This window comes from Mercenaria mercenaria, chromosome 1 (assembly GCF_021730395.1).
Source record: "Mercenaria mercenaria strain notata chromosome 1, MADL_Memer_1, whole genome shotgun sequence".
NCBI lineage: Eukaryota > Metazoa > Mollusca > Bivalvia > Venerida > Veneridae > Mercenaria > Mercenaria mercenaria.
In genome coordinates this window covers 107,197,755-107,223,804 of record NC_069361.1, presented here as the reverse complement: position 1 = coordinate 107,223,804, position 26,050 = coordinate 107,197,755, and the positions used below count along the sequence as shown (strand labels likewise).

At 36.6% G+C, this 26,050-nt stretch overlaps 1 protein-coding gene across 6 annotated transcripts in view; it reads left to right on the top strand.

The window, feature by feature from the left end:
• LOC123527418 (monocarboxylate transporter 14-like) overlaps positions 1 to 26,050 on the top strand; it is a 54,502-nt gene that overhangs the window by 11,904 nt on the left and 16,548 nt on the right. The window contains exons 1-5 of one of the 6 annotated variants that reach the window (XR_008366479.1): positions 108 to 220; positions 464 to 488; positions 689 to 802; positions 7,901 to 8,018; positions 9,669 to 9,795. Coding sequence is in view for 1 of the 6 variants with exons in the window: in XM_045306857.2 (XP_045162792.2) it covers positions 7,932 to 8,018; positions 9,669 to 9,795 (214 nt within the window). In the remaining 5 variants the exon portion in view is untranslated. Of the gene's footprint in view, positions 1 to 107; positions 221 to 463; positions 489 to 688; positions 803 to 7,900; positions 8,019 to 9,024; positions 9,152 to 9,668; positions 9,796 to 20,028; positions 20,052 to 26,050 lie in introns of those variants that run through there. The other 5 variants (XR_008366480.1, XM_045306857.2, XR_008366482.1 and 2 more) reach the window with 5 other exon arrangements.

The window sequence follows — 26,050 nt, the reverse complement described above, 5'->3', positions numbered from 1 at the left end:
CTTTATTAATGGTTTAATAATCCCCAAAACATTCGGCCATAAGTCACAGTGGTAAGGTCGTCACATGAGGTCAAGTTGGCACTTCAAGATTTGTGGTTGATGCTCGTACCGATGCAAGGATCGCAGGGATAGCTGAAAGGAAAATTGAAAAAAATACTGGCAGATTTGCAGAATTTAGCCAAAAGTCAACCACGAAAGCCACAAGACACTTCAAGATTTTGTATACAAATTATAATATAGACTCGACAATTATTTTTAAATCTTAATTTTGTGTAAAGAATTTCATTTGTCACATGTTTTCGCGACATATTTCCAACAAATGTCAAAATTACATTGTGAATTCATCTCAAGACCGCAACCTTTCCTCGTCATATTTATTGCGGTTATTTTTCAATGATTAAACGATATTATTGTCCCATTATATGCGTGTTCATTTATCTTGACAACTTTTATTGGTTTTCAGGGGTCAAGTTGAAGGACTTTTTGAGGTAGGGCTTGCATTTCTTAGTAATCTTACATCATGTTTGCAATCTGTCTTTGAATTACACAATAATTCTTGAAATTTGAAGGTCACTGTCATTTTTTATAATAAGAATTACCAGCACTGTTAAAATACAATAAACAAAATCTTCATGATAATTTTTGTTAATTTATGCCTAAAATTAGTAAAATTTGTGTTATTTTTCAGGATAATTCAGTCTCTACAGACAGTGGATCATGTAATTCATCAGTGCTGTTTACATACATTAAGCAGTCTCCTTAAGTATGTAGAAGAAGTTTTCATGGATTTCACCTTGGGAAGGTAAAGTGTAATAAGAATAGCAGTGATTTATAATGTTTGATTCTCTAGCTGAGCTAGCTGGTTTGTTCAAACCGTGCTTTAATTAATTTTTATGGAATCTTTTTTTATTCCATGTAATATTGTTCTAGTTTATGACAATGTGATTGAAACATGTGAAGATGCTAGCTATTGCTATAACTTAATCTTCTGTAGAAGTCTTCCTAACCCTTTTTTAAATTTAAGGAAGTGTCTAGCCGTCTGGTAACCGGATGTCTAGCCTGCGTTCTAGCCATCGGGTTACCGGACGACTAGCAAATCCTGGGAATTTTCTAACCGTCCAGTAATCCATTTCTAAATGAATAAGTAACAATTTGATATAATTTTACCTGTTATTTACTTAAGATATCAATACTTATCTTGTCTCGAATAGATTACTGCATTTTCAGCCATACCGAAGAATATTCCTCAAGCCATAAATAGGCGATAAAACGAAAGTTTGCTGAAATCAATAATGGCAAAACGAATAGAAAGAGATGATTATGTTGTATTTTTTAAAAATCCTGTATTTCGCAATTGTTTTGAGGTTAATTACATGTTAAGATTATCAAATTTGATTAGTTATAATGTTTGGAAAATCAAATCACGACAAATGATTTCTAAAAGTATCGTGTTATTTTCGTACTTTTATTCTTTAACTAATTTTGAATTCTTGATGATAATATTAATAACAAAAATGTGTAGAATCGGTATCAGTTAAAAATATACTTTGGTAACAGGTAAAATTATATCAAATCGTTAATTACTCATTAAGAAATCAATTACCGGACGGCTAGAAAAATTCCCCGAGATTTGCTAGTCGTCTGGTAACCGAACGGCTAGAATGCAGGCTAGGTGTCCGGTCACTGGACAGCTAGACACTTCTTTTTAAAAAAGATGCCTTATAACCAGTGTCTACTTGTAATCTTATTTAGGGTGTGTTTATTTCATAAGACAGTCAGTGTTCCAGCTAGGCCAGAATAGCGGGGCGCTGTGCCCTGCCGCTTTTTCTCAGTGTCCTGCCATTTTTAATAGCGCCCTTTGCCCTTCTCATCAAATTACTATAAATATTGCCTTTTTCAAATTGTGTTAAACTTTTTTACAATACACAGCATGACATGTGACTCGTCATAAATATAAGCCGTTTAAGTTAAGTTACAACCGATTTGCGCTAAGCCTGCGTGCAGCAGTAATTGTCCAAAACAAACATAGCCTTTATTGCTGGATTGTTTCGTTTACCTATTATGATAGAACTTTTTTATTAGAAGGCTGTTGTCTGACAGTGTCTGTTGTATATATATCTTATTACCATATATAGATATATAGAACAATGTTTTCTACACAAGAATGAAGAATGCATGTAAACTGTGTTACAGACTTACAGTTATAATTTGATCATTTTATTTATTATCTCTTACAACACTTTTATTTCTTTTATTTTGATAATGTTTACCAGTGTTATTCATAGTCAGTTGTAAAAGCTGGTAAGAGCTTATGTTTATTTGTTGAAGTCTTGCCGACTCAAAATAAATCTTACCTTAATTGTAAGTAGATAAGATGCATGGAAAAAGTCACTGGAAAAATATTATTTGACATAAAACAGTGTGTGTGGTGAGATATTTTTATATACAAAGATCTTTGAAACTAAAAGATCTGAGATTCTTACAGAAAATAGAGTGAAATCACCCTGAATCTTGTGACAACATAATCAGGTCTTGTTTATCAGTCAAGGTGCTTTCTTTGCTCTTTGCTCAAAGGTTTGTGCAATATTTCCAATATACCTGAATATTTTGATTTGTCTGTAAAATTATTGGTATCTTGGTATGAAATTCCAGCCAATATTATGCAGTTCAACCGCATTCCTATTCACATAATTATAAGAATGATTTAAAATGCATGCATGAAAAAAGGAAAATGTATTGCTTGGGAATTTCAGAATATCACTAGGCTACTCTGTGTGACAGCTATTTTTACTTTGCTGAAACCATTTGCCAGTTGATCTGACAGTTTCGTCACTTTAACTGTACTTGCATTTATTCGTGACATGAAACATGGTAATTTTAAAGAACCCTAAAAGTAGACCTTGTAATATCAATAGGTGGTGTGTATGTCATATTCATTGTTTTGTCAACAATATGGCTGTCAGAAGAAAACCATGGCCTTGGCCCAGTTTAGGGGCTGCTAGAGCTAAGTATAGTAGTACCTTTAAATGACTTCTTTTCATGAATTGCCAAACAGATCTTCATCAGACCTGGTCTGTAGTATTATTAAAAGATCCTGTTCCAAATGTTTATACCCCCACATTTATGTGGGAGGACATTATAGTGTTGCTGCTTTCTGTTTGTCCTGAAATCATACGTGTCCAGCGCCTCCCACACTTTAGCCTGATATGCTTCAAACTTTCACAGATGAACAAGTTTGATGTGCAGATGACTATAAAGAAAGAGCTTTTGCTGTGACAATTTTTATCACAATTATGGCCCTTTGATAGTTTTGCTAAATAGAGTACAGAGAAAAATCTTGTGTGTCCAACTCCTCCCATACTGTTTGCCTGATTTGCTTCAAACTTTCATAGATGAACAAGCTTGAGTGTAGGTGACCATAAAGGAAGGCATTTTTCCTGTGACTATATTTTACTGCAGTTATGTCCCTTTGATAGTTTTGGTATATATCTAATATGGAGCACATGCTTTCACACACTATTAGCCTGTTTTGTTTCAGTCTTTCACAGATAAACAAGGTTGATGTGCAGATGATTTTTTTAAGTTGACTATACTCACGGTACAAAATATATGGAGAGCTATTCTATTTGCCCCGGTGTCTGCGTTGGCATCCTTCTGCGTCCAAACCTTTGTTAAAGTTTTGATGCACTTTCTCTTTTATCTCTACCTCTTTAATTACTTGAATGGATTTGCTCAAGACTTAAAATAGTTATTTCTCATCATCACCCAAATCATCTGGCAAAAGGGCCATAACTCTTGCAGCAATATTTTATGAATTATACCCCCTTTTTACTTAGAATTTCAGGTTAAAAGTTTTGGTGCACTTTCATTCTATTTCAGTTGTTAATAAACGGATTTAATTAAAACTTAAAATAGTTGTTCCACATCATATGACACAAGGTACATATCTCTGGCACCAATTTATCATGAATGATGCCCACTTTTTAATCCCCTGTCACAAGTGGAGGGGGTATAGGAACAGTCTCCGTCCATCAGTCCGTAACATTTCGTGTCAACTCTGTATCTCCTAATTCCCTGGAAGGATTTTCATGAAGATTAGGTCAAATAAATACCTCATCAAGACGATGTGCAGAACCCATGAGTCAGCCATGTTGGCTCAAGGTCACAACTCACGGTCAAAGGTTTGAGCCTTCCATTTTGTGTCCTCTCTGTATCTCCTTAACCCCTTTAAGGGTATCATGAAACTTGGGTCAAATAATCACCCCATCAAGACGATGTGCAGAGCCCATGAGTCAGCCATGTTGGCATAAGGTCAAGGTCACAACTTGAGGTCAAAGGTTTGGCCTTCCATTTTGTGTCTGCTCTGTATCTCCTAAACCCCTTGAAGGTTAATCATGAAACTTGGGTCAAATGATCACCTCATCAAGGTGATTTGCAGAACCTATGAGTCAGCCATGTTGGCTCAAGGTCAAGGTTACAACTTGAGGTCAAAGGTTTGAGCCTTCAATTTTGTGTTCACTCCATATCTCCTAAACCCCTTGAAGGATTTTAATGAAACTTGGATCAAATGATCACCTCATCAAGAGGATGTGCAGAACTGATGAATCAGCCATGTTGGCTCAAGGCCAAGGTCACAGCTCAGGGTCAAATGTTTGAGCCTTCAATTTTGTGTCTGCTCTGTATCTCCTAAACCCCTTCAAGCAATTTTAAGAAACTTGGGTCATTTGATCACCTCATCAAGACGATATGCAGAATTATGAGTCGGCCATGTTGGCTCAAGGTCAAGGTCACAACTCGAGGTCAAAGGTTTGAGCCTTCCATTTTATTTCTGCTGTATATCTCCTATCTCCTATACCCTTGAAGGATTTTAATATGACTTGGCTGTAATATTCCCCTTATCAAGATAATTTGCAGAATTCAAAATTCACCCCTGCCAGCTTAAGGTCGAGGTCAAAACTCGAATGTTTAATGGTTCCACCCAATACCATCAACCCTTTCACTATCCGTAACAGTGGCGGGGGATATAGCTGTCTTTCAGACTGCCTTGTTACTTAGAACTTTAGGTTAATTTTGATGCATTTCACTATATCTCTGTTATTACAGAAGAGATTTGATTTAACTTAAAACAAGTGTTCGACATCCTCACCCACATCAAATGACAAATGGGACAAAACTCTGGCTCTAACATTTCATGAAGTGTGCCCCCTTTTTACATAAAATTTCAGTTTAAAGTTTTGATGCACTTTCACTCTATATCTGTTATAACCAAACGGATTTGATTCAAACTTAAAGTAGTTGTTGCACATAATCACCCACATCATATTATGATGACACAAGGGCCTTAACTCTGGCACCAATATTTTATGAATTATGTCCCCTTTTTACTTAAAATTTCTGATTAATGTTGATGCACTTTCACTTGCACTATTTCTCGTTAGTAAATGGATTTTATTAATACCCCATCACAAGTGGTTGGGGGTTATAGGAATTGTCTTCTTCCGTCCATCAGACTTCGTCCTTTCAGTCATCCGTAACATTTTGTGTCCGTTCTTCATCTCCTCAACTCCTTGAAGGATTTTCATGAAACTTTGGTTAAATAATCACCTCATCAAGACCATGTGCAGAAGGTCAAGGTCACAACTTGAGGTCAAAGGTTTGAGCCTTCCATTTTGTGTTGCTCTGTATTTCCTAAACCCCTTGAAGGATATTCATGAAACTTGGGACAAATGATCACCTCATCAAGATGATGTGCAGAACTCATGAGTCAGCATGGTCAAATGTTTGAGCCTTTCATTTTGTGTCTGCTCTATATCTCTTTAACCCCTTGATGGATTTTCATGAAATTTGTGCCAAATGATCACCTCAGCAAGACAATTTGCAGAACTCATGAGTCAGCCATTTCGGCTCAAGGTCAAGGTCTCAACTCAAGGTCAAAGATTTGAGCCTTCCATTTTGTGTCCACTCTGTATCTTTAAATAAAGCCCCTTTGAACATATTTATCATGAAAAGGGCGCAATATTAATTTGTAAATGATAATATAATAATAATATCTCCTAAACCCCTTGAAGGATTTTCAAATTCATTGATGTCATCATACATGGACTATAAAATATACTTAACAATGAATGCTTCCACCCAATACCATCAACACTTTCAATATCTATAACAGTGGCAGGGGATATAGCTGTCTTCCAGACTGCCTTGTTAAAACTTAAAATTGTTGTTCAACGTGGTCACCCACATTATATGTCATAATGTTTATGATGCTGCCACCAAAATGCCACGAGTTATGCCCACTTTTTACTAGAATTTCAGGTTCAGGTTGTGATGCACTTCTGCTCTGTCTCACTTATTTGATCCAAACTTCAAACAGTTGCTCCATATTATTAACCACATGATATGACACAATGTCATGGTGCATTACTTTTGCAGAAATTGTCCATGAAGTATATCCTTTTTAGCTCGACTATTCGAAGAATAAGTAGAGCTATCCTACTCACCACGGCGTCGGCGTCACACTTTGGTTAAGTTTTTCGTACCAGTCCACATTTTGACAAAGTCTTTTGAGATAAAGCTTTGAAACTTTCAACACTTGTTTACCACCACCATGACCAGTTATAGGCAAGAGGACATAACTCCATCAAGGATTTTGGCTGAATTATGGTCCCTTTTGACTTAGAAATCGTGGTTATGTTTTTCGTACCAGTTCATATTTTGACAAAGTCTTTCAAGATAAAGCTTTGAAATTTTCAACACTTGTTTACCATCACCATGGCCAGTTATAGGCAAGAGCACATAACTCCATCAAGGATTTTGGCTGAATTATGGCCCTTTTTGACTTAGAAATCTGGGTTAATATTTCGTACCAGTTCATATTTTGACAAAGTCTTTTGAGATAAAGCTTTGAAACTTTCAACACCTGTTTACCATCACCATATCCAGTTATAGGCAAGAGTACATAACTCCAACATGGATTTTGGCTGAATTATGGCCCTTTTTGACTTAGAAATCTTGGTTAAGTTTTTCGTACCAGTTCATATTTTTTGTAAAGTGTTTGACATATGGCTTTGAAACTTTTATCACTTGTTTAGTATAATAGTCTCTATCTGTGGGAAAGAGTACATAACTCTGTCATCTATTTTGGCTGAATTATGGCCCTTTTTGGACTTTGAAATTGGTTCTGTTTTCATACAAGTCCACGTTTTGTCAAAACTATTTGACATATGGCTTTTAAACTTTGAACACTTGTTTATCATTATGATTTCCATCTGTAGGCAAGAGTACATAACTATTTTGGCTGAATTATGGCCCTTTTTGGACTTTGAAATGGGTTCATACATTGCCATTTAGTGCAAGACTTATCGAAATCAAAGAAACACAGGAACATTGTTTGTCTAATCTATTTATTTCTTTTGTCTGAATATCTGTGGAAATATTTTGACCCCATTCTTCAATCAATTCTTCGAATAGTCGAGCGCGCTGTCATCAGACAGCTCTTGTTATACTAATTTAATGTTTTGATACACTTCTCTTTCTCTGTTATTACTAAATACATTTGACACAGACTTAAGCTATTGTCCAATATCTTCATCCACATTGGAGTATTTAACACTTAGGCTGTCTACATAAATTATATATCTAAAATATTGAATATCTCTTATATGAAATTTACATCTTTACTTAAGACTGCAGTTGATTTTGGTTTTAATTTGTACTAAAGGTAAATTTTTGTTTGTTTGTTTTGGGTTTAATGCCGTTTTTCAACAGGAAGGTGAATTAATGTAGATAAATTAAATTTTATGTGTGTATGGTAAAATGATGAAAATTTATTTTATGGTATCAAACTAAGAATCTGTAATAAAACATAGTGGAGGACAAAAATATCTTTAATATATTCTAGGTATACGAGATATTAAGACGTAGCAATTAATATGTCGGAGAGGATGAAAGGAATGTTTAGCTCGGTGGAGGGTGGACTCTGGGGTTGTGTTGTGGTTGCAGCTGCCTTCTGCATACAGGTAATTTTTTGAATAGTACCAAAATAGAACTTTACAGCAAGAATTACCATTTTGTTTACAAATTATCTGTTGTACAAAATCAAGGTAACTTGAAGAAATACAGAGAGTCCAGGAAATAAACATATTTGATAGGTGTAAAGAGTAGGAGGAACTAATTTTTGACATTGGAAAATAAATAGACTGATGCTATCCCAAATATAGCCATTTGAAGATTAAGCTAAGGATAAATATTGTAAGTCATGTATCTACTAGTAGGTTACTATCCTAGTTGTAACAAATTCCGTTTTCTCACAGGACTTCTCTCACACTGGTCACAGACATTATTTTTTCTATAACTTTATAGTTTGACTGCATTACGTGTATGTATGCCTTATTTTAGCGAACACTCATCAAATGTTTCACACACAGTTTAAGATAATAGAGGTATTTTAAGAAAAAATTGCAGGTAACACTTTATGATATCATTGTTTATATGAAGTAATTATTAAATGGTATTACTCTTAATTCCTGTAATGGGTATTGAATTAAATAATATTGTTCAAACAGTGAGAAAGTAAGTCTACTATGCCAGTTAGGTAAGTTGTGGTAACAAGGAAATTCCATCCTCAACAGGAAATATGTGCAAGAACTTGTTTATTAGAACCTTGTTTGTGTACAAAGTCTTGACAATGGTAATTCCTTATTCAATCAGGGTAGAGTACATTCACCTTAAATTTGGTATATTACTTGTTAAATTGAAATTTGAATTTATAAGCAAAAGTTTCAAATTAATATCAACTTTAACAAGGTAGTTTCTCCATTGTACACAGCATGTTTCTCTCGAAAATTCCTTGAAGCTTACATGTTTAGGCAATTCAAAGAAAATTTAATGTCAGATGAATTGTGAATTATGGTTGAAAGGAAAAGAAATGATACCAGAGGTATTAAATATTAAACTGTACTAAAACCTGGAAGTTTTCAGGACATTGGTCATAATTGGAAACCTTACAGAACATTTTCTCTCCAGGTTTTAGCCTTTGGTACGTCTCAGTCGATAGGCGTATACAACATAGAACTTCTGCGTTATTTCAAAACTGGGGCAACAGCAATATCCCTTGTTGGATCCATAAATCTTGGTGTGTTCTTAGGCGCAGGTAATACATGCAATAACATTAAACAAGTCTATCAGAGCTCCAGAAGCCTTTTATTGGAGTATTTACACAACTGTTTTCCTTCATTGGTAAAAGCTGCCTGTTTTGATCGATTTTATAAGTCAGAAATTGAATTTTGCTTTTTGTGGTTTCTGCTGAAAGTCTGCAAACAGAATGTTTTGCTTTGAAATTTTCCTGCTTCTTCTTCTAAATTGCATTTTTTTTTTAAATACCTAAAGCAACAATACATAATACATATAATTTTTTAGTCCAAGTTTCTATTTTTAAGTTTGGTGAATAATTGCTTTGAAATGATCTTTTTACAGCAGAGAATTTTTTTTCATCAGCAAATTAATTAATATTTTGTTATCCAGAGGAGCGTACCTGATAAATGGAAAATATATTTTGGGTAAATACTCAACAGTAAAGGAAAAGCTCGCCTGGGGACTCTGTATGTGTTATATATTCATTTTGTATTGTGTTTGTCAGTAAATTTATGTGACAATAAATTTCTCCACAGTTTTTAACCTTCGGTACCACTCAGTCAATTGGTGTGTACAACATAGAATTTCTGCGACACTTTGATACAACAGCGGCTAAAGTGTCACTGGTTGGATCTATTAACCTTGGCGTTGTGTTAGGAACAGGTAGATTGTAAAAATGAACAACTGTACTAACATACTTACTGTAGAATAGTTTTATCTGCCAATAAGAACACATCTTTTGTCTCTGATTGTCTGTATGGTAATGAAATAATTGAATCAAGATCTTCTCCAGAAAGTCTAAGTCGAAATTGATTTGCTTGCTTTTAACCTTAAGCCTGCTAAATTTCTAAATGGAGTGGTCCATCATTCAGTTTGGGCAGTACACATTATTTGGAGGGGTGTACACTGAAAATTTACTGACTGAATAGCGAACAGTGCAGACCATGATCAGCCTGCATGCATGTGCAGGCTGATCTTGGTCTGCACTGGTCGCAAAGGCAGAATCACTTGCCGCCAGCAGGCTAAGGGTTAATGACCAGAATTATGATGACCTCGCTGGTAGAAATATCAAATGGTTTACCCTTTAGAGAGAGCTGGTCTATTAAGTTCTTGGCAGATAAGAGCTAGCTCTACTTTGTGTTGACACTAGCTATATTTTAACAGTTTTTAATGCTTTGAAGCTATAGTATTGTTTCTAAGAAAAGGATGCCTTCTTGGGATAATGTTTTACTACTCATATGCTGAAAGTACTTTTTTTCCTGTGGACTATTAGTGGATAATGGTTTTAAAAGGGAGAAAAATAGTCCATGAGATATTGCAGCTACTACCTAAAGCTCAAACACACATTTAGCAATAATGGAGGCTTCCTGTATGTCAGTTGTTTTGGCTGATCACTTAAGGTCTTCAGATCACTCTCCCCGCACTGATGTGGGTTTGAAACCTTGCTTGTGGAGTAGAATTCTTCATGTGAGTATGTCATCCAGCTGTCTTACGGAAGGTCGGTGGTTCTACCCAGATGCCTCCCCATGCCTGAAATAAAGCTAGGAAGGGCACATAGAGTCTTCCTCCACTATCAAAAGCTGAAAAGTTGCATTATGACCTAAATTGTGTTGCTGTGACATTAAACCCAACAAAACAAAAATGCGTTGTATCCATTATCATGTCTTATACTTGCCAACGTGGGTATGCCAGTTAGAGACAGTACTGTAGCTGTGACTTTTGGGGCATGTTTTGTTTTATGCTTTTCTATCAGCTAAAAGTATACATGAGTACCTTGCTGTGCACAGCTTCTTGTAACAAATTCTAGGTAAGAATGTTTTTCTTTTATGTTTCCTGGCTTCAGCAAGTTAATGTTCATATACTTTGTCTTTAATTTGATACAGGAATTTTTGCTACAGCCGTTCTTCTAAAAAAAACTAGTCATTAGATTGCCGAATGTCATTTGACAGATATTGATTGATAGATAGATGCCATCATACTCACCTTGACCACTCGCTGACATTAATTTGGATTGGCAAATTAAAAGAAATTCTGCCTTACCTTATTATAAGTAAAACCAAGGTTAATATTGCATATTGGGCTTGTGGGGTCAAGGTCACAGTGTCTTCATAGTAACTAGAACAAATAAAGAAGACCAAAGAAACTCTGGCTAAAAGAGTACTAAGGTTGGAAGCATTGGAGCAGTAGGGTCATGGTCAAGTTCTTTGTTACTGCAGATAGGGGGAAAAAAACGATGTCTATTTAAGATCTCGAGTTAAGATGGAGATAATCTACTGAACCGTAGAATAGAGGAAGCTTATGTCAATACCAGTGTGTTGACAGTACTTTAGACCAGTGTGATCAAGGTTCATGTTATAAAATAATAGAAAAACTGTTCTGCTAAGTAGCTGGAAGTAAGGGTAAAGTGAATCAAATGAAACGTACTATGGGATGCTTATATATCAATACCACATTTACCAAAAGTTTCAAGGTGAGTGTTACAGAATATAGATAAAAATTGATCATCCATGCAGCATACTTAAGGATGTATGAACATTGTTATTATGTCTCCCCCAGGAGACATATTGTTTTTGCCCTGTCCGTCCGTCCTTCCTTCCGTCCGTCCGTACGTCACACTTCATTTCCGAGCAATAACTGGAGAACCATTTGACCTAGAACCTTCAAACTTCATAGGGTTGTAGGGCTGCTGGACAGGGTGGCCACCGACTCTGGAAAACAGGGAAAAAGGCTAAAAAAATTCCCTGCATGGAAAATTCAGGGAATTTGAAAATTTTGAAAAAATCAGGGAATTATCAGGGAACTTTTCAAAAATTGAAAGAAAAAATTTAAAAGGCTGTATAATTATGTCTTGGCTACTGGTGGTTTCTCTTCTTCAGAATAGTAACATTTATTTTATGTAATACAGAATACTATACTTAGCAAATGCACTCACTGTTTGATGATTCTAAGACTCTTTGAAGAAGCATGATTTTAGTCTGCCAGCTCTATCAGTGGCATTACCTGATAAGGGACAAGAAAGAGGTTGCAAAGCAAACAGAAGTTGTTACACAACTAAAATTGAGTGACAGTACATTACTGACATTAACAAAATGTATACCAGCATTTGAATCATGCATTAGAAGTGCCTGTGTATTGGTAGTAGTTACTTGTTAGACTTTTGCTAGTTATTAATGAACATTAACATTAGTCTTGAAAAGTATAATTATGAAATGTATTTTCAAAACCATAAAATTAGCAACTTTATGAGAAGACCCTTTGGCTTTGAAACCAGTAATGGAATCAAGACTAGCCTGTACATTCTGTGTAGTCTGATCAGGATCCATGTTTGTGCACATTAACTGTATAAAGAACAGGAGCTGTCGGAGGACAGCAATGCTCGACTATTCAACAGCCTTGTCAACTGAATGGATACAAAAGTCGAAAAAGGGGCATAATTTTGTAAAAATGGGGAAAAGGGTTATGGAACCTTCACAGTGCTTATCAGCTCATAAAGTGAACAAGTGCGTGAAGTTTCAATCCTTTCCCATAAGTGGATAATGAAATACCAGCTTACATACAAAAACTTAACCAAAACCTTCTAAGTCGAAAAAGGGGCATAATTTTGAAAAATTTGCAAAGTAGAGTTATGGGACCTATACAGTGCATGTCAGATCATGACAGTCAAGTGTGTGAAGTTTCAATCCATTCCCATTAGTGTGTACTGAGATACCAGCTTACATACAAAACCTTAAACAAGAATTTCTAAGTCGAAAAAGGGGCATAATTTCATAAAAAAGCAAAATAGAGTTATGGAACCTATGCATTGTAGGTCAGTTTATCACAGTGAATAAGTGTGTGAAGTTTCAATCCATTCCCACAAGTGGTTACTGAGATACCAGCTTACATACAAAACCTTAACCAAGAATTTCTAAGTCGAAAAAGGGGCATAATTTCATAAAAAAGCAAAATAGAGTTATGGAACCTGTGCAATGTAGGTCAGTTTATCACAGTGAATAAGTGTGTGAAGTTTCAATCCATTCCCACAAGTGGTTACTGAGATACCAGCTTACAAACAAAACCTTAACCAAATTGGGACGCCGACGCCGACTCATGGGTGAGTTCAATAGCTCTACTATTCTATGAATAGTCGAGCTAAAAATGAACAGGATAGTTCCTGATCAGAGTACAGGCTTTTTTAATCCATACTGGCCACAAAGTCATTATGCTGGTGTCACATGTCATGACTTGAGTTTTAAACTGTTTAACAGAAAGATGAAAATGTTGTTACGAATGCAAGGAGGTGTTGACAGTTGTATGCTAATTTACTGGACTAATTCATTTTCGAAGAAACTTTTATGTCAAATCTTGAAGACCATTTGTCTAGATTTAATATTTTTATGACCTCGAAGGGAGGCATATTAGTTTTCAACTGTCCATCCGTTAGTTCGTTAGTCACAACGTTAACTTTTTGCATGAAGGCACTTTACTCGCAAACCACTGCACCCATGACCTTCAAACTTCACATGCTGATAGTACTTATTGAGTACACCACCCTACTGACTTTGGGGTCACCAGATCAAAGGTCAAGGTCACAGGGATCAACATTAACTTTTTGCATGAAGGCACTTTACTCGCAAACCACTTCACCCAGGACCTTCAAACTTCACGTGCTGATAGTACTTATTGAGTACACTACCCCTACTGACTTTGGGGTCACCAGGTCAAAGGTCAAGGTGCTGCGGGGGGCATTTGTCACCATTAGTGACAGCTCTTGTTCTTTTTAAGTTCAAAGTTAAAACCGCAGGAAAAGTGATTTCCCACTGCTCCATATAAGAAACTAAAGTGCTGGATTGTTTGTGTAACATCCTGTTTTGATTTACATAATTGTACTAACATTAATAGTGTTTTAAATTCAAAGTGAAAACTGCAGTTACTGGTAGTTTTGTGAGTATAGCTTGTTAGAAACCTGAATGGCTAGTATGATTGTAATGTAGTGTAGAACATTGATAATGTTTAGAAAGTTATATATTTGTAATGCTTAAAGGCTTATTTGTAACCTTCTGCTTTAATGTGCAGTATGATTATGAAGATTGTAGTTTGTGGCATTGTAAAGGAGAATGTTAAAAATCAGGTTCAGTTCATTTACATTAAAACATGATAACTGATTAAAGCTGTAATCACATTGTTAATTTGAATAATCAATGTGATAGGCAATAAAAGACAATGGAATTAGTATCACAACAAGTTACAAAATAAATAATGGTATTTACATGTATGTGAAATGTAAGTAATTGCTGCTGAAGTATTGAAGTTTTCTTTTTTGAGCTGTTTTGAGTTGTTACTTACCATGCTTACTACTCTTACTGAAGTTGCTCAATGAGATCTTAAGTTACCTATATAATTGATTATTCAAACAGGAGTCTGAAAATAAGATAAATAATGAATATAATTTCATATGTATATATATAGAAAAGATGTAAAATAAACAAGTTTATTGGTGGAGAAGGTAGGCTAGAAGGGGAGGATGGAGGGCATAATAATACTACATTTTATTCACAATTGTTGCTACGCCGAACAAAGTATCAGGGAAACTGACTATCCTGTCAGGGAAAATTCAGGGAATTATCAGGGAAATTTACTTCAGATTTTTGGTGGCCACCCTGCTGGAGTAGACGACTCCTATTGTTTTTGGGGTCACTCCGTCAAAGGTCAAGGTCACAGGGGCCTGAACATTGAAAACCATTTCCGATCAATAACTAGAGAACCACTTGACCCAGAATGTTGAAACTTCATAGGATGATTGGTCATGAAGAGTAGATGACCCCTATTGATTTTGGGGTCACTCCGTCAAAGGTCAAGGTCACAGGGGCCTGAACATTGAAAACCATTTCCGATCAATAACTAGAGAACCACTTGACCCAGAATGTTGAAACTTCATAGGATGATTGAACATGCAGAGTAGATGACCCCTATTGATTTTGAGGTCACTTGATCAAAGGTCAAGGTCACAGGAGCCTGAACAGTGACTTGAGAACCACTAGGCCAAGAGTGTTGAAATTTAGCGGGATGACTGGACATGCCAAGTAGATGATCCCTATTGCAGCCAACCATCAGTGTCTCTTTGACTTTCGCTTCTGACCCCTATTGACTTCTTGCCTATAGGACTTTGCTTTGGGGGAGACATGCGCTTTTTTACAAAAGCATTTTCTAGTTTTTCTTCAGGATATCTGTCATTTTGAAAAATGTTTCTCTAACAAAATTTATGACAAAAATAAATGCTACATCATCAAATTATGGCTAATAATGTACCATTTGACCAAACAGGTTCTACTTTTGCACTTTTGGTCATCATGTGCCTTAATCTGATGTACATTGTAAGATGCACAATGAAGTAGGGCTAGGTATTTTCAAAGACCGGTATCTTTTTAGCTCATCTGATTTTTTGAAAAAAAATGATGAGTTATTGTCATCACTTGAGCGGTTGTCGGCGTCGCGTCGGCGTCTGCGTCGCTGCTGGTTAAGTTTTATTAGGTCAGCTTTCTCCTAAACTATCAAAGCTATGCTTGAATTGAATACTGTTCACATCATAGCTACCCGTATAGCAAGAAACAAACTCATCCTGCTTTGCAGATTATGCCCCTTTGTACTTAGAAAATACAGTTCTGGTAAGTTTTTTAGTCACTTTCTCCAAACTATCAAGCTATGCTTGAAACTTGAACTGTTCACCATCATAAGGACCTGTACATCAGAAACATAACTCATCTGCTTTTGCAAGAATTATTGCCCCTTGGATTAGAAAATCATTTCTGTAAGTTTTATGTTAGTCACTTTATCCTAAACTATCAAAGCTATTGCTTAAACTGCAACACTTCACCATCATAGGCTGACCCTGTACAGCAAGAACATAACTCCATCCTGCTTTGCAAGATTTATGCCTTTTGGACTAGAAAATATCAATTCTGTTAAGTTTTATGTTTAGTAACTTTTCTCTTAACTATCAAAGCTATGCTTTGAAACTTGCAACATGTTCACCATCATAGCTGACCCGTACAGCAAGCAACATAACTCCATCCTGCTTTTGCATATATTGCCCCTTTTGGACTTAAAAAATCATTCTGTTGAATATATGTTAGTCAACTTTCTCATAAACTATCAAGCTATGCTTAAACTTGCACAGTTTCATCATCATAAGTGGACACTGTACATCAAGAACATAACTCTATCCTGCTTTTGCAAGAATGATGGCCCTTTTAGACTAGAAAATCATGGTAGGACAAATTCTATTATACAAAAAAATCAGTAGGTTCAGCACCACAGGCGGTGCTCTTGTTAAGTAGTAGGTTTGGTTCTGATATTTTTAGCTCGCCTGTCACATAGTGACAAGGTGAGCTTTTGTGATCACCCTTCGTCCGTTGTCCGTCGTCTGTGCGTGTGTGCGTCAACAATTTCTTGTCTGCACAAATGGTTTCATTTATGATTTTATTTTAACCAAACTTGTACACAGCTTGTATCACCATAAGATCTCGGTTCCTTTCTTGAACTGGCCAGATCCCATTATGGGTTTCAGAGTTATGGCCCCTGAAAGGGCCAAAATTAGCTATTTTGACCTTGTCTGCACAAAAGCAGCTTTATTATCCCCCGCCGATGAAATCGGGAGGGGGGTATTGAAATGGCGTTGTCCGTCCGTCAGTCCGTCCGTCCATCCGTCCGCAGCCATTTCTCAGTAACTATTTGGTAGAATTTCATGAAACTTGAAATAAACATGAAACAACATACTGTTTTTTTTTTGATTGGTCAATTTCCCTCAGAGTTATTGCCCTTGATTTAATAAAAAATGTCCGTCTGCAGCCAATTCTCAGTAACTAACTGGTAGAATTTCATTAAATTTGAAGTAGACATGAACCAAGATACTGCGCTGATGCCCGTCAAGTTTTTTTTTTTGATATGTCAATTTCCCTCAGAGTTATTGCACTTGATTTAATGAACAATGTCCGTCTGCAGCCATTTCTCAGTAACTAGCAGGTAGAATTTCATCAAACTTGAAATAGACATGAACCAAGATACTGTGACGATGCCCTTCAAGTTTTTTTTCGATTGGTCAATTTTCCATATAGTTATTGCCCTTTAATTGTTTAAAAATCCACAGATCTGTACATAACAAACCAACCAATTGGAAGAATTTCATTAAACTTCTTTCATTCTTTTCCATGAACATTTATTATAAACATGTGATATTGTGTACCTACACCTGGTCACCCCCCCCCCCCCCCCCCCCCCCCACTCCCCATTTTTTTTCTTTTTTCTGTCAATATTTATAATCAACATGTAAACTGTTGTATCCTCACCCCACCCCCCACCCAAACAAACCATTTATTTTCTTTTAATTTGATTTTGACTAATGAAATTATTTGCTTCTTGGTAACATTCTTAACTTTTTGCAGGATATATTTTTTTGCCATTCCTCAACTCTGACCCTTTCGGCGGGGGATTCCAATTCATCGAATTTGCTTGTTTATGATTTGATTTTTACCAAACTTGCACACCACTTGTATCGCCGTAAGATCTTGGTTCCTTTCTTGAACTGGCAAGATTCCATCATGGGTTCCAGAGTTATGGCCCCTGAAAGGGCCAGAATTAGCTATTTTGACCTTGTCTGCACAATAGCAGCTTCATTTATAATTTGAATTTAATCAAACTGCACAAAACTTGTGTCACCATAAGATCTTGGTTCCTATCTTGAACTGGCCAGATCCCATTATGTGTTCCAGAGTTATGGCCTCTTAAAAGGGCCAGAATTAGCTATTTTGACCTTGTCTGCACAATAGCAGCTTCATTTATAATTTTATTTTAACCAAACTTGCACACAACTTGTATCACCATAAGATCTTGGTTCCTTTCTTGAACTGGCCAGATTCCATTATGGATTCCAGAGTTATGGACCCTGAAAGGGCCAGAATTAGCTATTATGACCTTGTCTGCACAATAGCAGCTTCATTTATGATTTGAATTTAATCAAACTTGCACAAAACTTGTGTCACCATAAGATCTTGGTTCCTTTCTTGAACTGGCCAGATCCCTTTATGGGTTCCAGAGTTATGGCCCCTGAAAGGACCAAAATTAGCTATTTTGACATTGTCTGCATAATAGCAGCTTTGTTTATGATTTGATTTTAACCAAACTTGCACACAACTTGTATCACCACAAGATATTTGTTCCTTTTTAAACTGGCCAGATTCCATCATGGGTTCCAGAGTTATAGCCCCTTAAATGTCCAAAATTGGCTATTTTGGCTTTTGCAGCCATATAGAGACTTCATTTATGGTTTGATTTGATACAAACTTCCAAAATATCTTCAACAACAATAAATCTTGGATTCCATGACGAACCTGTCAGATCCAATCGTAGGTTCCAGAGTTATTTTATATCTTATTACCTCCCCTGATCGTAATCAAAATGGATTTATATCAGTAAGTACTTATAGGACTTATTTGAAATTTCATTATTGCCATTAGTTGGACTGAGACAATCAGGGTAGATAACTATGGACTGATTTTATGTCAAATTACCTCCCTTTATTTCAAATTAAAATGGGTATATCTCCGTAACTAATGAAGATACTGATCTGAAATTTCATTTATGTCAACAGATGGACTCGGACAATCAGTGAAGATACCATATTGACTGAATTTATGACAGATTACCTCCTTTATTATTTATCTAAATGAATACACTTTAGCGGCTTCTAATGAGATTGGTTTGAAACGATCATATCATTTTGAGCAATAGTACTCCGGTGAGCGACACAGGGCAATCATGGCCCTCTTGTTCTTACATATATATATATAATGATATGCTACAACTGAAACAAGCAAAAAATCATCATAGCACTTTATATTATCTAGAAAGTATAAATTAAAAGAAAAAGAGCTAAAAATATCAAAATTCACCAGTATTTAAAGTTTTTTCTAAATACCGGTATATCTCGTAGATGCACGGTGTTTCTAATTCTTAACTGTAGAAGAAAAAAAGATCCTACATTCTTAAGATAAAGTGGATTAAATGAAAGACTACAGGAAGCTTATATGTGATGTTACATTTGGCTTTCGGGATTAAAGTCAAAACCAGTGTTGCTAAAAATATTGGAAAAAATATCCACTCAAAAAATCAAATTATGATGAGGAGATAAACATACAGAGGCCGGGGGGAGTCAAGGTCAGGTCATTGTTGATAAAAAATGGGGGGGAAATCCTCTAATAACATTCCTTATTTGAGCCGCACCATGAGAAAACCAACATAGTGCGTTTGCGACCAGCATGGATCCAGACCAGCCTGCGCATCCGCGCAGTCTGGTCAGGATCCATGCTGTTCGCTAATGGTTTCTCTAATTGCAATAGGCTTTGAAAGCGAACAGCATGGATCCTGACCAGACTGCGCAGATGCGCAGGCTGGTCTGGATCCATGCTGGTTGCAAACTCACTATGTTGGTTTTTTCATGGTGTGGCTCATTTTAAGATGAATCACTGAAAAAAGTGGGAGAAAAGCTATACTTACTGATTAACAACAAGGCTACTTAGATGCAGCTTTATGCCTTTAAAATGATTTGTGGCCAGAAAATCCTGATTCTTGCTGTACAATCTATACTCCTGCCTAGATGGGCACCAGGGGTCTTCCTCTTATAATCGTGTCAGTGTGATGTTAACCACACAATAAAAACAAAAACAGAAAGAAAGTTTAAAGTAATTTTGAATCCACTTACTAAAATGCATGTACAGTATATACTCAGAAATACAGATACATTATATTGTAAGACTATAAGTTAATCATTTCTTGTTTGATTTGATAGTGATACAGATTTACTCTTCATGGTACACATATTGTATCCATGTTTAACTTATTTCAACAGTTTGTGTTGTCTCATTAAGAAAAATGAGAAATGAAAGGTGAGAACTTTTCCTCCCTGACCTCTTGCTTTTAGCACAGATAATCCCTATACCCACCAGCACCTTTGCTTCAAACAGAATCTTGAAAGCAGATTTGCAAAGACAGACAATATCCATTGTCAGGAAAATACCTATTTGTTTAAAATTACTCCAATATTATATAAGGAATATCAGTATATTTTATCAGGGATTTTTTGCCTTGGGCATAAATCACAAAGATGTACGTAATTAACTGGGGTAAATGTTGTTTCATAGAAATATAAAGTTTTCTTGTCATAGTTGATCAGATTTAATTACAGGTTCTTTTCATGAGACTTATTGTTACTTTATTAATGCTCAGGTGAGTTATTGTGATCGCTTGATGTCTGTCGTCTGTCTGTCAACATTTAGCTTGTGTATGCGATAAGAGGCTGTAATTTTCAATTGATCTTCATGAAATTTGGTCAGAATGATTGCCTTGATGAAATCTAGGTCAAGTTCGAATATGGGTCATCTGGGGTCAAAAACTAGGTCACTAGGTCAAATCAAAGAAAAACCTTGTCTACGCAATAGGGGCTGCATTTTACACTGGATATTCATAAAATTTAGTCAGAATGGTTGCCTTGATGAAATCTAGGTCAAGTTCGAATATGGGTAATCTGGGGTCAAAAACTAGGTCGCTAGGTCAAATCAAAGAAAAACCTTGTGTATGCAATAGGGACTGCATTTTTACACTGGATCTTCATGAAATTTGATCACAATGTTTGTTGGGATGAAATCTAGGTCAAGTTCGAATATGGGTCATTGGGGTCAAATCAAAGAAAAACCTTGTGTATGCAATAGTGGCTGCATTTTACACTGGATATTCATGAAATTTGATCAGAATGTTTGTTTTGATGAAATCTAGGTTGAGTTCAAATAGTGGTCATCTAGGGTCAAAAACTAGATCACCCAGTAAAATCAAAGAAAAAACTTTGTGAATGCAATAGGGGCTACATTTTAGACAGGATGTTCATGAAATTTGATGAAAATGTTTGCATTGATGAAATCTAGGTCGAGTTCAAATATGGGTCATCTGGGGTCAAAAACTAGGTCACCTGGTCAAATCAAAGAATAACCTTGTGTATGCAATAGGGGCTGCATTTTTCACTGAATACTCATGAAATTTGATCAGAATGTTTGTCTTGATGAAATCTAGGTCCAGTTCAAATAGGGGTCATCTGGGATCAACGCAAGAACTAGGTCACCCTGTAAAATCAAAGAAAAACTTTGTGAATGCAATTGGGGCTACAGTTTAGGCAGGATGTTCATGAAATTTGATGAAAATGTTTGCTTTGATGAAAGTTAGGTCAAGTTCAAATATGGGTCATGTTGGATCAAAAACTAGGTCACTTGGTCAAATCAAAGAATAACCTTGTGTATGCAATAGGGGCTGCATTTTTCAGTGGATCTTCATGAAATTTGATCAGAATGTTTGTCTTGATGAAAGCTAGGTCGAGTTCAAATATGGGTCATTTTTGGTCAAAAAGGTCACCTGGTCAAATCAAAGAAATACCTTGCCTATGCAAAGGGGTCGCATTTTAAGCAGGATATTCATTAAATTTGATCAAAATGTTTCTTTTGATGCAATCTAGGGCAGGTTCAAATATGGGTCATCTTGGGTCAAAAAGGCCATCTGATGTGTTCAGATTGACAGTTAAATCATACACCATATCCACTACAAGTGGCAACAGTCTGAAAAGCATACCGGTTTTGTTATGATCATCTAGAAGTGATCTAAGTGTTCTTTCCTGTTTATCTTTTGCTAATTTCGGAGACATTATAACATCAAGAGAATTCACTGAAACATTAAAAGTTAGATACACAAAAAATGTTGTTATTATGTTAAACTGGTCATCTACAAACCGTAACTACTATATAATAAATGTCTTTTAAAGTGTGAGTGGACTTTGATCCTTTACTTGAAGTCTTCATTTCAAAAACCTAATCCTCTGCCAAAGTATCTTAACATTTAGGAGAAAGAGCAGAAACAATATTATAAGACCTTCCAAAACAACCTCCCAACTGCTCCACAAAGTGCTCAGGGTGAGCTATTGTGATCACTCACCATCTATCTTGCTGTCCACACTTTCCTTAAAACAACATCTCCTCCTAAACCATTAGGCCAATTTTGTAAAACTTCACAGTGATGTTCCTTTGAGGATCTTCTTTAAAATTGTTCAAAGAACTGAATTCCATACGGAACTCTGCTTGACATGGCAACCAAAAGGAAGAACTTTAAAAATCTTCTTGTCCAAAACCACAGGTCCTAGGCCTTTGATATTTGGTATGTAGCATCATGCAGTGGGCCCAAGTAAACTCAGGTGAGCGATATAGGGCCATCATGGCCTTCTTGTTTTCAAGCCTTGTACATATTTAGTATGTAATATAGTAGCAAAAACAATCATTTCACAGTTAGATCTATTCCATTTTATACTTTTCTGTTGTTTACTTAAAATATAATGATAGATTACAGTCAAGAACAGAGGTGTTAAAAAATAGATAGACTGTATTTATAAGTTTGTTTATTCATTATGTAGTATAATAAAAATGATAATTATGTCTCCCCCCCCCCCCCCCCCTCTGGGGGAGACATATTGTTTTTGCCCTGTCTGTCCGTCCGTCACACTTCATTTCCGATCAATAACTGGAGAACCATTTGATCTAGAACCTTGAAACTTCATAGGGTTGTAGGGCTGCTGGAGTAGACGACTCCTATTGTTTTTGGGGTCACTCCATCAAAGGTCAAGGTCACAGGGGCCTGAACATTGAAAACCATTTCCGATCAATAACTAGAGAACCACTTGACCCAGAATGTTGAAACTTCATAGGATGATTGGTCATATAGAATAGATGACCCCTATTGTTTTTGGGGTCACTCCGTTAAAGGTCAAGGTCACAGGGGCCTGAACATTGAAAACCATTTACGATCAATAACTTGAGAACCACTTGACCCAGAATGTTGAAACTTCATAGGATGATTGGTCATGCAAAGTTGATGACCCCTATTGATTTTTGGGTCACTCCATTAAAGGTCAAGGTCACAGGGGCCTGAACATGGAAAACCGTTTCCGATCAATAACTTGAGAACCTCTTGACCCAGAATGTTAAAACTTCATAGGATAATTGGACATGCAGAGTAAATGACCCCAATTAATTTTGGGGTCTCTCTATTAAAGGTCAAGGTCACAGGGGCCTGAACATGGAAAACCATTTCCGGTCAGTAACTTGAGAACCACTGGACCCAGAATGTTGAAACTTCATAGGATGATTGAACATGCAGAGTAGAGGACCCCTATTGATTTTGGGGTCACTCTGTTAAAGGTCAAGGTCACAGGAACCTGAACATGGAAAACAATTTCCGATCAATAACTTGAGAACCACTTGACCCAGAATGTTGAAACTTCATAGGATGATTGAACATGCAGAGTAGATGACCCCTATTGATTTTTGGGTCAGTCTATTAAAGGTCAAGGCCACAGGGGCTTGGTCATGTAAAATCATTTCCAGAAAATAACTTGAGAACCACTTGACCTAGAATGTTGAAACTTAATAGGATGGTTGGACATGCAGAGTACATGACCCCTATTTATTTTGGGGTCACTTGATCAAAGGTCAAGGTCACTGGAGCCTGAACAGTGACTTGAGAACCACTAGACCAAGAGTGTTGTAACTTAGCGGGATGACTGGACATGCCAAGTAGATCCCTATTGCAGCCAACCATCGTTGTCTCTTTGACTTTCGCTCCTGACCCAGTGATTTTTTTTGTGCTGATTTGACTCCGAAAATGGCGTCTTCCCAACTGACAAAAATGGTCACAATTCCCAAAAAATGCTCAAAAATTCCCAAAAACAAGATGATTTTTCCCAATTAGATTGATTTCTTGTGAAAGTTGATCTAAAACGATGCAAATAATCATAAAAATTCCGACACTAATTATGGTTTATTCACAGAATTTTGTTGCCAACTCGAAGCGCGTTGTTTACATAAAACGGGTCACGGCATAGTATGACATTTAGTTTGACTTTCATCACAGTCGCTAAAGGCTTTTTCATGCGTCAAAATGAGTCGGAAAAAAATTGTTAGAAACTTACGTAAATTATCGAAAAATGCCGCATAATTCCAAATATTATAATAAGAAAATAAAACTTAAACACGCCATTGATACTCTGGACATTCGAACATCTTTTGGTAAAGTTAAAGAGAAATTAAATTCAAATTAAACGTCAGAAAAGCAAAGTGATCTGTCCAAGAAATCTGAGTCCCCACAAAATGACCCTCAGAAATCAACAGAAGCTCATGGTGACCCTAAGCTATCTGAGCCATCAGATCCTGTGACATCAGAAAACAACCTCTCTGTCCAGTCTGTTCAACCTCAGTGCATATTTGAATGAAATAAATTTACCTTAAAATAAAACTTTTCAAAATTATTTCTTTTTTAAGGTTTGTTAATTTTCCCAATTTTGAAGTTTATCGTGCTAAAAATTCCCAATTGAAAAGGCATGGGCTGTTGCCAAAAGAAGTAAAAAAATCACTGTGACCCCTATTGACTTCTTGCCTATACGACTTTGCATTGGGGGAGACATGCGCTTTTTTACAAAAGCATCTTCTAGTTAGTAATTGTAATCAGTAACCCTTTCCACTTTTTTATACACCCGTTTGAAAAACGGGACATATTATGGGAACACCCCTGGCGGGCGGGCGGGGATGCGTCCACAGACTTTGTCCGGAGCATATCTTCTACATGCATTGAGGGATTTTGATGAAACTTGGCACAGTTGTTCACCATCATGAGACGGAGTGTCATGCGCAAGAACCAGGTTCCTAGGTCTAAGGTCAAGGTCACACTTAGAGGTCAAAGGTCAAATTCAAGAATGACTTTGTCCAGAGCATATCTTCTTCATGCATGGAGGGATTTTGATGAAAGTTGGCACAGTTGTTCATCATCATGAGACGGAGTGTCATGCGCAAGAACCAGGTCCCTAGGTCAAAGGTCAAGGTAACACCTAGAGGTCAAACGATACAAGAATGAAAACCTTGTCCGGAGCATTTCTTCTTCATGCATAGAGGGATTTTGATATAACTTGGCACAAATGTTCACCACCACGAGACCGAGTGTCATGCGCATGAACCAGGTCCCTAGGTCTAAGGTCAAGGTCACACTTAGAGGCCAAAGGTCAGATACAAGAATGACTTTGTCCGAAGCATTTCTTCTTCATGCATGGAGGCATTTTGATATAACTTGGCACAATTATACACCATCATGAGACGAAGTGTCATGCGCAGTTCCCTTTTTAGAATTACTTCCCTTTGTTGTTACTATAAATAGCTTCTATTGTAACTTTTTCATTACTAGTCGTAGGGAAAAATCGAGACCACTTTTCTGTAGTACAACATGCATGCTACATCCATTATGAGGTGTATTTTGACCAATCTCTATCTGGTAAAGATTTTTGTGTGGACTTACAATTTTTTTTTGGATTTTTATGCCCCCAAAGGGAGGCATATAGTTTTTGAACCGTCTGTCGGTCTGTCGGTCCGTCGGTCTCGTTGTCGGTCTGTCAGTCTGTCCGATTTCGTGTCCAGTCATATCTTGTCCGTGACAATTTTCCGTGTGTCCCAGACCCATCCGCTCAATCATTTGACTTTAATCGATGGATGGGATTTTGTATCAATGAATACTTGGCATGAATGTGTACCACAGTAAGACGACGTGTCGCGCGCAAGACCCAGGTCCGTAGCTCAAAGGTCAAGGTCACACTTAGACATTAAAGGATAGTGCATTGATGGGCGTGTCCGGTCCATATCTTTGTCATCGATGGATGGATTTTCAAATAACTTGGCATGAATGTGTACCACAGTAAGACGACGTGTCGTGCACAAGACCCAGGTCCGTAGCTCAAAGGTCAAGGTCACACTTAGACGTTAAAGGTCATTTTTCATGATAGTGCATTGATGGGCGTGTCCGGTCCATATCTTTG